The sequence below is a fragment of the Rhinolophus sinicus genome, chromosome 15 (assembly GCF_057876585.1).
Source record: "Rhinolophus sinicus isolate RSI-liver-muscle chromosome 15, RSI-T2T, whole genome shotgun sequence".
Classification (NCBI taxonomy): Eukaryota; Metazoa; Chordata; class Mammalia; order Chiroptera; family Rhinolophidae; genus Rhinolophus; species Rhinolophus sinicus.
This window is the reverse complement of record NC_142515.1, coordinates 106199488-106211954: the sequence shown is the minus strand read 5'-3', so window position 1 is coordinate 106211954 and position 12467 is coordinate 106199488. Positions and strand designations below refer to the sequence as shown.

General features: G+C 43.3%; 1 protein-coding gene across 11 annotated transcripts in view; it reads left to right on the top strand.

The window, feature by feature from the left end:
* The first annotated feature begins 2528 nt into the window (after positions 1-2528).
* Positions 2529-12467, top strand: part of RAPGEF2 (Rap guanine nucleotide exchange factor 2) — a 214743-nt gene continuing 204804 nt past the window's right edge. For 10 of the 11 annotated variants that reach the window (XM_019733145.3, XM_019733141.3, XM_019733144.3 and 7 more), the window contains exon 1: positions 2529-3754. In XM_019733145.3, coding sequence (XP_019588704.3) covers positions 3686-3754 — 69 coding nt within the window. In that variant the 5' untranslated portion in view covers positions 2529-3685. The remainder of the gene's footprint in view (positions 3755-12467) is intronic. The other variant, XM_088792556.1, reaches the window with a different exon arrangement.

Here is a 12467-nt window from a genome sequence, read left to right as displayed (position 1 = left end):
TAATAACTGTTCCACTCACCTCAAAGGCATGGGATGATGAGATTCATCTTAAAAATAACTATATTTGTTGAGTACACACAATGCTCAAATACTATGCAAGGCACTTGCTTGCATTATGTTGGATTCTTGCAAATCTTCAGGGCATGCAGTTTTTTATCCTCTTTTTATAGAACAGGAAACAGACTCAGCCCCTCCCCTCCCCCATCAATGACACTAGTGAGATTATGTATGTAACAATCTCATACATATACAAGGTAACATTATAATTACTAATTCATTTACATTGTGTCAAGGGAAATAGTGAACAAAGGGAACAAAAATCATTGACTTCAGAAGCATACATTATAGTGGAGGGAGACACAAAATAAAAAGTAACATATATAGTATGTTAGATGGTGACAAGGAAGGAAGAGAACTAGGGCATGTGAAGTGACAGGGAAAATGACACTTGAGTAAAGATACATATGGAAGAGGTGAGGGGACAATATTCTTGGTTTTGTTTTGTTTTGTTTTTGTTGGGCTGGGGGAGTGGGGAGCTAATTCAGGTGGCAGAGGGAAGAGCAAATGGAAAGGCCATGAGACTGGCGCTTACTCATTATGTTCCAGAAGCAGCATGGAAGCCAGTGGGGCTGGGAAAATGAGTAAGGGAAAGAGCAGTAGGAGATGAGATCAAAGAGATAAGGAGGAGTAGGGGGCGCCAGGTCCATAGATCATACCAAGACCAGGTCCATGGTAAGGACTTTGGCTTTTACGTTAAATGAAATGGGATGTTCATAGATTTTTATTTATTTATTAGCAGAGGGGTGACGAGCTGGAGTGAAAAAGACTCAAAGTACATTGCTGGAGGCAAGGGCAGAAAGAGGGATACCAGGTAGGTGGTTATTTGCAAAGCACAGGCAAAAGAGGATGCTGGCTTGGAACAGGTTCATGGCAGTAGAGGTGGTAGGTAGGGGTTAGGTTCCAGATTGAAGTTTGAGCTGACAGGTTTATTGACCCTACTGGAGTATAAGAGAAAGGAAGGTGTCAAGAAAGACTCCAAGGTTTTTCACCCAGGCATTTGGAAAGGTATCGATGGCATTAACTGGAATGGGGAAGGCTGTGGGTGGGGCACATTTGGGGCAGGAGAACTGGAGCCTGGTTTGCACATGTTAATTCTGAGATGTCTACTAGACACCAGATGGAGATGTCAGGTATATTTTTTCCCTTCATTGGATTTGATTTGTTCCTTCTTTTCTCTTTATAGCGCTGTAATGTCACTTATTCATGTTCCTTGCTTTCAAGTTGGTGGTCTGTGTCATAGAGAACTTGATGCTGGCACTCAGCTAAGGGGTGAAAGAGAAATATGGGGAAGCATTTTCAGCAATAGTAATATAGAGGGTTTAGAGATACAATTTATAACTCAGATCCAGTTTCACAAGGTTGCACAGTCCCTTCTCTAAGAAGCCATGAAATCTGTTTTATGTCACACAAGTGACTTAAGGACCCCAAAATGTTTGCTCACAAACCATTCCAAGTGTTTAAAATAAGGTAGATGTTAAAAAGTCTGTTTGAAAATTGGAAAAAATTCAGTACCCTCTGAATACTAGGACATAAAAGTAACAATACTTCGCTAAGTATAGCCTCCACAGAGACATCAAAACATGAACTTGTTGGGAATGAGGAGGGTGGGGGTAGGGAAGGCAGATAAAAATAAAACCCGAGGACCAGAACAGCAGAGCTGCTCCTGGTGCTTGGCTGACCTTACACACCTTGACCTGGCTCTGAAAGGGAGGGGGAGGAAAGACACAAAGCAGCGGGAATGGTAACCTCTTAAAGGGCTATGTTTTAGTGTTCTCGGCACCAACTGAGACTTGGAACGAGTATGTGGTCTGGATAAGAACGTTTGCTTTGCCTAACACAAAGCCAGATCTGTCAATGTCTCTGATTATGTCATAAAACGTGTCGTCTGGTCTCACTAACGACTGGTCACCTTTTAAATCTGGCTTGTTTTCATGTCTGGGGTGGTATTGGATCTAATGTTGAAACTAGCACGCTTCCATCTCCTTAATTTCGTGGGCAATTTTGTGTCTGATGGTGCCAGAGGGATCAGGAAAGGAAGTAGAGGAACATTTTCCCTGCAGCAAGTTACACATGAGCATAATCAATTCCTAGAGGGTTTATCGCCTCTGAAGCAGCTAGGGGCCAACCCTTGGGTTCAAAATGATTTCCCAGGACGGAGCCGAGACACCTGGACTCGTGCCGCCCCACCGGGCCAGGTTAGGCGGGGCTCTGGACAGCTCATCCAAGGGCGCCGCGACCCCCTCGCAGCCCGAGCGCCGGGCTCACCTGGTGACCACGAAAGGTGCGGCTGCTGCGCTAGGGCGCGGCCCACCGGCCAGCGCCGGGAGCGCCAGGGGGCGGGACCCGCTGCGCCGGGGCCGCCCCGCCCCCCGATGATGCGGCGCCCGCCGACTCGCCCCCGCCCTGTCACTCACTCCTCACCATGGTTGCAGCACAAAGCAACAAGCCCCGGAGGCCGCTTCCTCCCTGAGGAGCGGCTTGGGCTGCGGGAGAAGGCGCAGGCGGAGGAAGAGGCGGAGGAAGAGGAGGGGAATCGCCGCTTCCCAAACACACTCTCCGAGGGGGCCGTGCGCGATCGCGGCTCTCGGCCCTCGGACGCCCGCCGCCGGGAGAGCGGACCCGGGCTGCCCGAGGCCCCCTTCCCTGTCCCCGCCCCACACAGACCTGGAACAAAGTTGCCGAGAGCGACTGGGCCGGAGGTCTGCAGCCCCGGCCGGGTGCTCTGGCCGCGGCGGCGCCGGCGCCGGGAAAGCTCCGCTCGGGGCGCGCTGATGGGGGGAGGCAACGGCGGCGGAGCCCACGGCGGCGACCGGAGCCACAGAGGCGGCGGCGGCGGCGGCGGGGCGGCCCGAGGGGATGCAGCAGCAGTCGGGAGGCACGGCCGAGCCCAATAGACGAGCGGGAGCGGCGGGGACGGCGGCCGAGGCCATCGGACTTCGCAGCGCCCGGACCTGAGCCGGCCTTCCGCACGGCGGCCGCGGCACCCAGTGCCGGAGGATTGGGGACGCGCGAGACCCGAGCGCTCCCGGGAGAGCCCCAGGCGGCGGCGCGAGCCCCTGCGAGGAGGGGGCGGCCGTCCGCGCGGGAGGGGAGAGGAGGCCCCGCCTGCCCGCAGCCCTCCCCCTCCTCACTGTCGCTCCTACCTCCCTAAAAATAACTCAGGCCCGCGGGGGCCAGGAGGAGCCGCCACTGTCCCCCGAGTGGAGCCGGAGGAGGCGTGTCGAGCCAGGGCCCGGAGGGAGCCGGGCGCGCCAGGAAGCCTTGTCTGGCCCAGCGGCGAGGAAGAGGAGGAGGAGGAGGAGGAAGGGTTGTTCCCGGCCGCCGAGAGCGCCGCAGGGACCCTCCCGGCCGCGGGTCTCGGGAGCTGCGCGCCGCGGGCGCCCCTCGAGCGGCCTCGATCTCCCCCCCGGTCTCCTGCGCGCCTGTCCTGCGCTCCGGGCCACCGGGCCCAGCCGAGCCGCCACCTACCCCCCCGCGGGCGCCGCCGCCGCCGCCGCGGCGGTTTGGCTTCTTAGCCTCAGGCGGGCGGACGGGCGGAGCGCTCAGGGCTGAGGCAGCGGCTGCGCTGGGCCCGGAGGAGGCCGACGAGGGTGCGGAGCGGCCCCGGCCCGGCCGGCGGGGGGAGATGGCGTCCTACGTGGATAACAGCTTCCGCCAAGCGGTGATGAAGAACCCGGCGGAGAGGACCTCCCAGGTGAGACCCGTCGGGACGTGGCCCGATAACCCTCACTTGAATCCCCCTCCCAGCCCCTTCCTGATAACAGTTCGCCCCTAGCTCCCCACTTCTCCCATTAGGACCCCCAACTTCCAATGGCATCCCATCTCCGAGTCTTTCCCCCTGGCCATCCTGGGTTTATGTTTTCCGCTCCTGGACATTCGCCTTTTCGCTGCCCTTCCCGTTACTGACCTTCCGCCTGTGTTTGCTCAGCAGAGGAGTGAATACTCGAATTAGCAACTCTTCTCCCCGGCCGCACCTCGAACCCTCTGAATCTCCGGGGGCGGTGTCACCTCCCCTCGGTCAGCTACTTTTGCGGTCCTGGCTCCAGGCGCCTTTCCTCCCCAAGCATGTGGCCCCTTCTGCCTTTAGAGTTCGGTAGTGTTTGAAAAGGTATTGGAGGAAACTTGTATGGCTCTGGGAAAGACATTGGCCTCCTTAAAGTAAAACATCAAGATGTTTGTATGGTTACTATTTTGCGCTTATGAAAAACGATGCAGCTTTGCAATAAAAGGGGGACAAGTTGAATAGCTAGGTTAGAGCTTTCAGTTCAAATCGCAGACGTAAGTGCGGAGCAGGCATAGTCACATACACCCCCGGAAAGGGTGTCCTGCGGAACCCTTTGGTGTTGCACAACCGTGTCCAAATTAGATAACTTTGGTTACCTTAATACATTCGTTTACCTTCAGGCTTATTTTTCTCTTACTTTAACTGGAGGAATTGCTGCTGGGCTTCGATTTGGTCATCCAAGTTGGACTAGAGAGGGGGAAATTGTATAAAAGTGGTGGTTTGATTTTTTTGCTTTTAGTTGCTGATTGGATAATGACACATATTCCTAAGTGTTGCGATGGTGACTACAGGAGATCTTGCTGCCAACTCTCTTAAGACAAATAAGCCCTCCTGCTCCTTGGGACCATCAGGCATTTAGGATCTAATGCTTGAAAGAGTTGCTGCACTTGTTAGGTGTTGGATGCCATCTGTTCAAATCCAAATGCTCTCCTTCTCCGCCGCTGATGATTATTACTCAAGGTGGGGAGGACAGAATAAAATAGAATCTTCCACTGGCTGCCTTTGGACAAGACCCAAGAATGGCACCTGGTACCGTTTTTTGATTTTTCATTTTTCTTGATGGAGCCGTCACATCTGGGGCATCATACACAGACTGCACATATTTACTAAATGTGTGGAAGATAGGTGATAATTTTACAAGAACATTCGTTTCACAGTGTCTCCAGAAAGTTCCTATTCTAAAGGATTAAGTTATCAAAAACAAGGAATGTCTTGCTTTGATTTTTGTCCTTGGGCGTCATTGCACTGCTTCTGTTGTGCCATCCTTACCTAGTGTTTGTTTTAAAATTGTCGGTGGAATCAGTCTTCTGCATCTGAAAATGCAGGTTCCCAGTCCCAGTGTGATGGAAAAGCAAATTTCAGTGAAGTGTTTCAATGTTTGAAGTGCCCAATGAAATCACACATGCTGAGAATATTAGAACCTAGTAAGGCGGGTCAGAAAATGATGTCAGAGGCCTTTAGTGGAAAGTAGAGGGGGGCGAAGTGGTTGGTGCCTTTGGTTGATTAATTAGAATAGCAATGACGAGAAACCTATGATGGGGGAGGAGGTCACCAAACAGGACTGCTAGAGACAAAACCTTCACTGTGACAGCGTGTGGATTGTGCCAAATAAATGAACTGTTAAACTTTCCTGTTCCCGTGCCAGTTGTGTAGAATAGAGTAAAAACTGACCCAGCATAGAACTTGGCCTGAGTCAGAAGTGGACCAGTTACTACTAACACCACATGATGAAAGCTTCATTGATAGTCTGAAAACAGCACATTTCCCCCCCACCAAACCTTCATAGAAAAAGTAAACAGAGAGAAAGCTACCAAACATTTTGTACATTCTTAAGTGTCAGCCTGATTAACTTTGATGTTCACTTGGCTATTACTAATGCAAAACCTCGTATTTATTTATTGTTGTTTCAAGAGAAAGTAAGTTGAAATGTGAATGTTTTCCATCTTCACCTGGCTTGTCAAACATAATCTTCTGAAAGTTTGAAATTTACTTAAGTAAAAGTAAAAAATATTTTGGTAGAAGGTGCTTTTTATATAAGAATGTGTTGTTAACGTAAGGGCTGGAAGTTGTTCTTTACTGTGTTTTTACGAATGCTTGAGAGTTAGAATTTTGTAATAGAAGAAAGCAAACATTTAATAAGCGTGATATCATGACAGAAGGATATGAACAAGGAAAGTTTTGCTGTCATGTTTCCTTCTGTTTCTCCGGATAGACACGGTAAAGGAATTTGTATGATTCTCATTGCAGGAAGATGCTTTAAAAAAATACTGGAAAGTAGAGAAATATGTATTTTTTTAAAAATTCAGTTTCTTTTTCTTTTTCTTTTTTTTTAACTCCACCAGCCCAGTTTCTCTCCCAAACTCAGTGAAGACATAATTTTGTATTTAGGTCAATCATTTGCCTAGAAGTAATTGTGATGTTGCAAGTGTAACCTAAGACGTTAGCTAGAAGAGAATCGGGGTGTGGGGCGAACCCCAATGTAAACACAGGGACTTTGAAAAATAGGGAGTTTTTCATGCCCACCTGGAAAATGGGAACGCACTTTATTTAGGCATGTCATTAGAGAGGAGGAATATAAGGAGAAATAAATTGCCACCTGAATTTTTAGCCAAATCCATATTCAGGTTTAAGGGGCTGTCACTGTTTCACCTGATATTCTGAGAGGAGGAAAACAGCTGTCTTTAATCCAGTGTGTGTCCAGTATTAAGTGTCTGGAAACCTGGCTAACTTCTAGTCAATGGAGCACTGTGTTCTAAATAACAAACCCTCTTGAAAATAATGAACACTAAACGCTCTATTGATATTTTTCATTGTACCTCTGTTGAAAAACTGGACTCCTAAGTAATTGCTTTATTAAACTATTTGGGTTTATGTCTTTAATCACTTCAATGGGAAGCTTGGTCACCAAAGCAATTTCGTAGAGTAAAACACGTAAATAAATTACAAACAGCTTTATCCCCTAAGGCTTTAAACAATAAAATGCTTTTTCTAAACCATTTTATTAACTTGTTGAGTTCAGACCCTCTGAAATTGCTTCTGTAGAGTGTTTAAATACATGTTTTTAGTTTTTCAGGTGGAACATCTATTGCAGAATTGTTTCCTCTCCTTTAAAGATCTCATTTAATGTGGCTTTAGCTAGTTATGAAAAGTTACTTTTTAAAATGTTAAGTGTAAAACGGCCCCATCATATTTCCTTCTAGTTAATAACATTATGTTGTCCTTACCTGTTTTGGGGTTAGGTTGTCCTTACCTGTTTTGGGGGGGCTATTGCATATTTTGATTTAGTTGCTCACTCATGAATTTGTCAGCTAAGAGTTCATAACAGTACAAGACTTAATTCTTTGCAGAGTCACTCAATAGAATGCATCTTGAGTCATAATGAGAGGGCTGAAAAATACCTTTAGCCCAGAAGACTTTAAATTATGAGAATCGGCCCAAAAGAGTATCTATGGTAAATATTTAACTTTCAAATCTAGTGGAAGAATTGTGTCTATTATAGTTAAATTTTCCATTTGAGTTTCTTTTTATCACTGTTTATGAGCAGTCTCATATTTTCATTTGACAACTTATACTTTGATTATATTTTAGCTCGTTTTTGGGATCTAGTAATAAATATTTGCTTCTTAAGTACTTTTTATTCATAAAATACGACTAAATGATCTGTGTGCAATTTTGAAAAGCATGTCTCACAAAGTAATGCCTGTTTGGCCACAAGTATTTAGCTTTTATAAGAGTGATATTTGAATTTGTAGGTTAAAAAAACACACTTAAAACTGAAATAATAATTTCAAACTGTATTAGCATGTGACTTTGAACAAGTGAGGACTTAAATTTATGGTAAAAGAAATTAACATTCTTTTGCAATGTTGGTGGAAACTTAGTTGCCTTCAAATAACCTTTGAAACATTTAGTAATTAAGTTCCATAATTAGCTTTGCATATCTTGGCTGAGGTTCAAAATAAATCTCTCCAACTGCTGTGCTGTATGTAGAGATTGGATTAACATAGTGCGTCCCAGACCTTGGGCTTTCACAGAACAGTTAAAAAATAAAACAAAGAGAAAGAAGGGGACTACCTACTTGCCAATTTTTCCTCTCAAGGAAGGACATAAAAAAATAAGGAAATACACCAGCTGTGATCGCCGATCACTATCATTTTTTTAATGATCTTGTCATTTAGTAAGAGTAGGGTTCACTATCACTTCAAAGCTCAGTTCCTGAAATCAGATTTTCTTTGCTTCCTAAGAAAACTCACTGTGACTTTTTCTTTTCAAAAAAAAAATTTGCTGTTGGCCTGAGGAAAACTTTATTTGGTTGGATTTTGTGGGGGGAGTTAAGTGATCATAATAAGATAAGGTCTGCTTTTGGTGATATTTGAAATTTAAGTCACATAAAGTAATATTACATAAAGTAATAGTGGCATATTTCTCAAATATAAATTTAATCTGAACTAAAGATACAATAACCTTTTAAAAACAGGAAAACTGTGCTTCTTGTTTCACTTGAAAACTTACTTTTATTGTAGTTTTGTTACTTATTTTATAAGTTTTATAGGCAATGAAAAGAAATTGTAATTACCTGAAGTAACTAAGACTAAAGAGATATGAAAATGTGGACACTGGTGATAGTTCCTTGATAACTGTATTTTATGGGCCATTCCTTCTTCTCACCCCATTTTTGGTAGCAATTTCCTCATCTGTAAAATGAGGATACTAGCTTCCTGAGGTTGTTTTGTGGATAAAGTGAAAGAAAGTACATTTACTATTTAGTGCAATGTCTAATCATAGTTCCTATTGCAGCCCATCTTTTTGAAATACCTATTATTTCCCAAGCCTTGGGAATTCCAAGATGAAATGAGACGTATGTCCCTCAAGGAATTCACTGATCTCTTGCGTCCTGTAAGTAGGATGTGATTCTTTAGTGCCTTCACAGCTGTCCTCTGCCAACACTCAACTTCCTAGGTGAGTGTGTATGGAGTCTTGGGGGAGTAGGAATTCACCCACCAGTGGACTAGGAGACATGAAGGAAATTCCAGACCGACCCGCTGTCATATAAGCAGCACACACGATTGTAAGAAAATATATGTGGACCTTTGTTCAGTGTGCTGGGAGCCAAGGGAGTGAGTCGGGGAACGGGAGTGACTCCACTGGAGTGTAGAAGCTTGTGGTTTGGAAGAGAGTGAGCCGAGCTCGCGTTCTGGTAAAGGCTGATGTCTGTTTTTCAGGCTTGAGCTGGTTGGGAGCCTGAGTTACTCAATGGAAGTGGACTGGAAATATGCAGAAGTAGACTGCTGCACAGGCAGGCTGAATTTGTGCACATTTATATCAGCTACTCGTTGCACCAAAGTATGCTCACATTATATACCCATAGAGGTGAAGCATGGCAGGTGGCAGTGATGGACATTTCCTAGTTCGTAGGGGAAAAGCCCAGGTTGTTGAATATCATTTTCTTGATTTTAAGATTTTGTTTTACTTATACTGTTCACCTACACTATTTTTTATTTAGATTAATGTTGTTAAATTAGAAAGGAGAAGCAATTTATGGACCATAGAATCGGTCTTTTGTAGCTTTGCCAGAGCTCGAATATATACAGTTCATAAAAATATGTTCAGTGGTTATAATGTCAGCCTTTTTGGAGAGAAAAATAAGCTGATTGCTGTATTACTTTGGTTTAGGATTTTTATCTTTTCAGGAAGAAAAAAAAACTGTTCTCACATGCTAATTGACCACTACTTACTAAACTACATGATTATGTGTTTCTTGCTATATTCAGGTGTTTCCTTTTCTTCTTTAGTCTGTGAAAAGATGTATCTTTGGTGGTGGTGGTGGTGGTGGTGGTGGTGGGTTTAGTTTTTGTGGAGTGGAAAGTTAAGTCATTGCATTTTAAATTCTCTTGGCTCCACCATTTCTGTACTTTCATATTCTTTAATCATAAAAAGTGTTTTGGAGGAGTTGACTGAAGTCATCGACTTGAAGGGGAACTTTGTTTTGTCATTGGAACGAACTAACTCTCCTCCCTCTTGATACAGTTTTTCAACCTACAAGTTGAAAGTCAGATTGTGGAGATTTAGAATGTCTCAAATATTTGATCTGAGCTAAATAAATTGAAATCAAAGTTTACATTTTGATCCTGTTAACTGTTGGTAGTTTAGTTGACAAATCAACACTCACTGTAATATCTGGCCTTAGCACCTTTCTGGCCTTCTCCAGCTCGTGTTTATTCCTACCCAACATAAAAGCTTGTAAGAAAAGAAGAGACCCTAAAGAAAAATTCTGGTGAGGCCCGATAGTAATTTTCCTAGAAGCTAACCTAGCCATTAGTGGATTGGGGCGCTGGGGTGTTTATCTGATTTCCCCTGGGTATTCACCCCAGAGTTAAAATTCATTACCTTTTTAAAATAAACTTTTAGGTTGGGGTACTTGTAGATTCAAATGAGGTTGTGAGAAAGAATGCAGAAAATCCTGTGCACCCTTTACCCAGTTTTCCCATGACGAATATCTTACACCAGGATATTGACGTTGATAGTCAAGACACAACCATTCCATTGCCTCAGCAAGTCCTCTTGTTGCCCGGTTATGGCCACAGTCACTCCCCACCCCACCGCCGGCAGCAATTAATCTGTTCTTCACTGCTATAATTTTGTCATCTCAAGAATGTCATATAAATGGAATCACACAGTATTTGACCTTTAAGGATTAGCTTTTTTGCACTCAGCATAAGTAAGGCTCATTACCTTTTGGCTAAAATGAATTTCTACTGTTGTCACTGAGTGGTTAGGGCTTATGTTCCTGAAATGCTGGTAATATCTGGGGATTGTGTGTGTGTGTGTGTGTGTGTGTGTGGGCGCGCGCGTGTGTTTGGAGGCGTGTCAAGGTGAGATGGATTTAGATAGTGACAATGATGAGAACATTCTATAATAATAATGTGTGTAAAATAAAGACCAAAGATCATAAAGTCTTGGATAAACAAGAGGTATACTACATTTGGTGTATTCTATGTCCTGTTTTTATGTACTGAAATGGGTGCTGGAAGATTGAATTAAAAAATATGGGACCTAACATTTGAGATAACTACAAATAAACTATAAGCTGGGAAGTATTTACTATTTTCCATTATAAAGATATAAACTGTTTTCTATATTTTAAGAAAAAAATTTTTTGTTTGATGTCTTCAGTAACATTTGAGGAAACAAGTGAAAAAGAAAAGAACTGGCCAGGCTTTGAAATAACTGAAATTTTATAAAATAAAAAAGTGTAGACTAAACCTATTTAGTATTTATCCGATTCTATATATATAAGTAACTGTTTGAATTCTTCAAGACAATAAGTTTCTGAATTCTTCCTATGCATAACCCTTATATTATGCAGTGTTGCATACTCCATTTTCTTTTAAGCACACTTAAATTTATTAGAAAATGCTTGGTCGAATTGTCAGAAATATTAGTCTAAGCTACATTTTTTAGCTGTTAAGAAACTGCTTGATCAAACATACATTTCCAAACAACTAGAGATGAGTTTTAACAATTCATGAGTTTAAAAAATTGAAATGCAGTGGCATAAAACGCCAGGGATTGAGGGAAGGAAGAATTTGCCTGCGTTTCACTTTTGTTTCTAATCTTTATTCATGTATGATCCCCCTACTTTTGTAGAGCTGGCAGAAACAGAGGAGCAAGTTCTAGGGGCAGAACGTTATCTGCTCACCTGCTCTTTCCTTGGATGTGGGATACCACGAACTTCTTATAGACACAGTGTATGCAGAGACCCCAAAGTTCTGTATGCCCAAGTGTGAACCTCCAAACCTGATCACCTGAGACTTAAATTGGAATGGGTGGGAATTCCTGTCTTGATTCCCCTTTCTCTGGTATGGTTTAAATCTACATCATACAGGGAAAGCTCTGTGGGAGGCAACATGGTGAAATCATTTTACTTTACAACTCCTTGTTCCCACTTTATATGTTACTGGGATGGTGGTTTTCCTTTGTAGTCAGACGTTTATATCTTGAATTGCATAGAATAGTTGTTTTGAGTTTATTTGGTGTATCCTTAGGTTATATGATCCTGGGCTTTGGTGTCAAACTGCTTTGTGGTCCCGGGCAGGTTCCTTAACGTTAGTGGGCCTCTGGCTTTTGGAGTTTGTGAACTGTTAAAATTTCATAAAACACTGGGCACAGATATTGATTTGTCACCTATTTATTCTGCCAGGAAGGCGTGTTGAAATGAATGTAAACTTGCTGTCCACTCTTCTCATTTCATAAGAGAAAGGACATTTTAATATCATAAAAATAGAAAGGTCATGATCTCAATAAATAAATTTAACTTTGTCTTTACCATATTAGTCTGTTTTTGTCAAGGATGGATGAAAATTTTACCACGGGTGGGTATGGTAACATGAATCAGCCTCACGTTGGCGATGATGATTAAATACGTTCATGTATATTCAAGTTCTTTAACAGTCTCTGGCATGGAATATTTAATAAATATTTGTTATTATGTTTTATATAGTATATCCATACTATTATTTGATATTAATATTGCTATTACTATTAATAGTTGCTGTTCGTTTGCTCTTTGATCTTTTTCCCTTAGGTAATTCTTTCATCATTAGTATAGCTTATGGCTAATTCA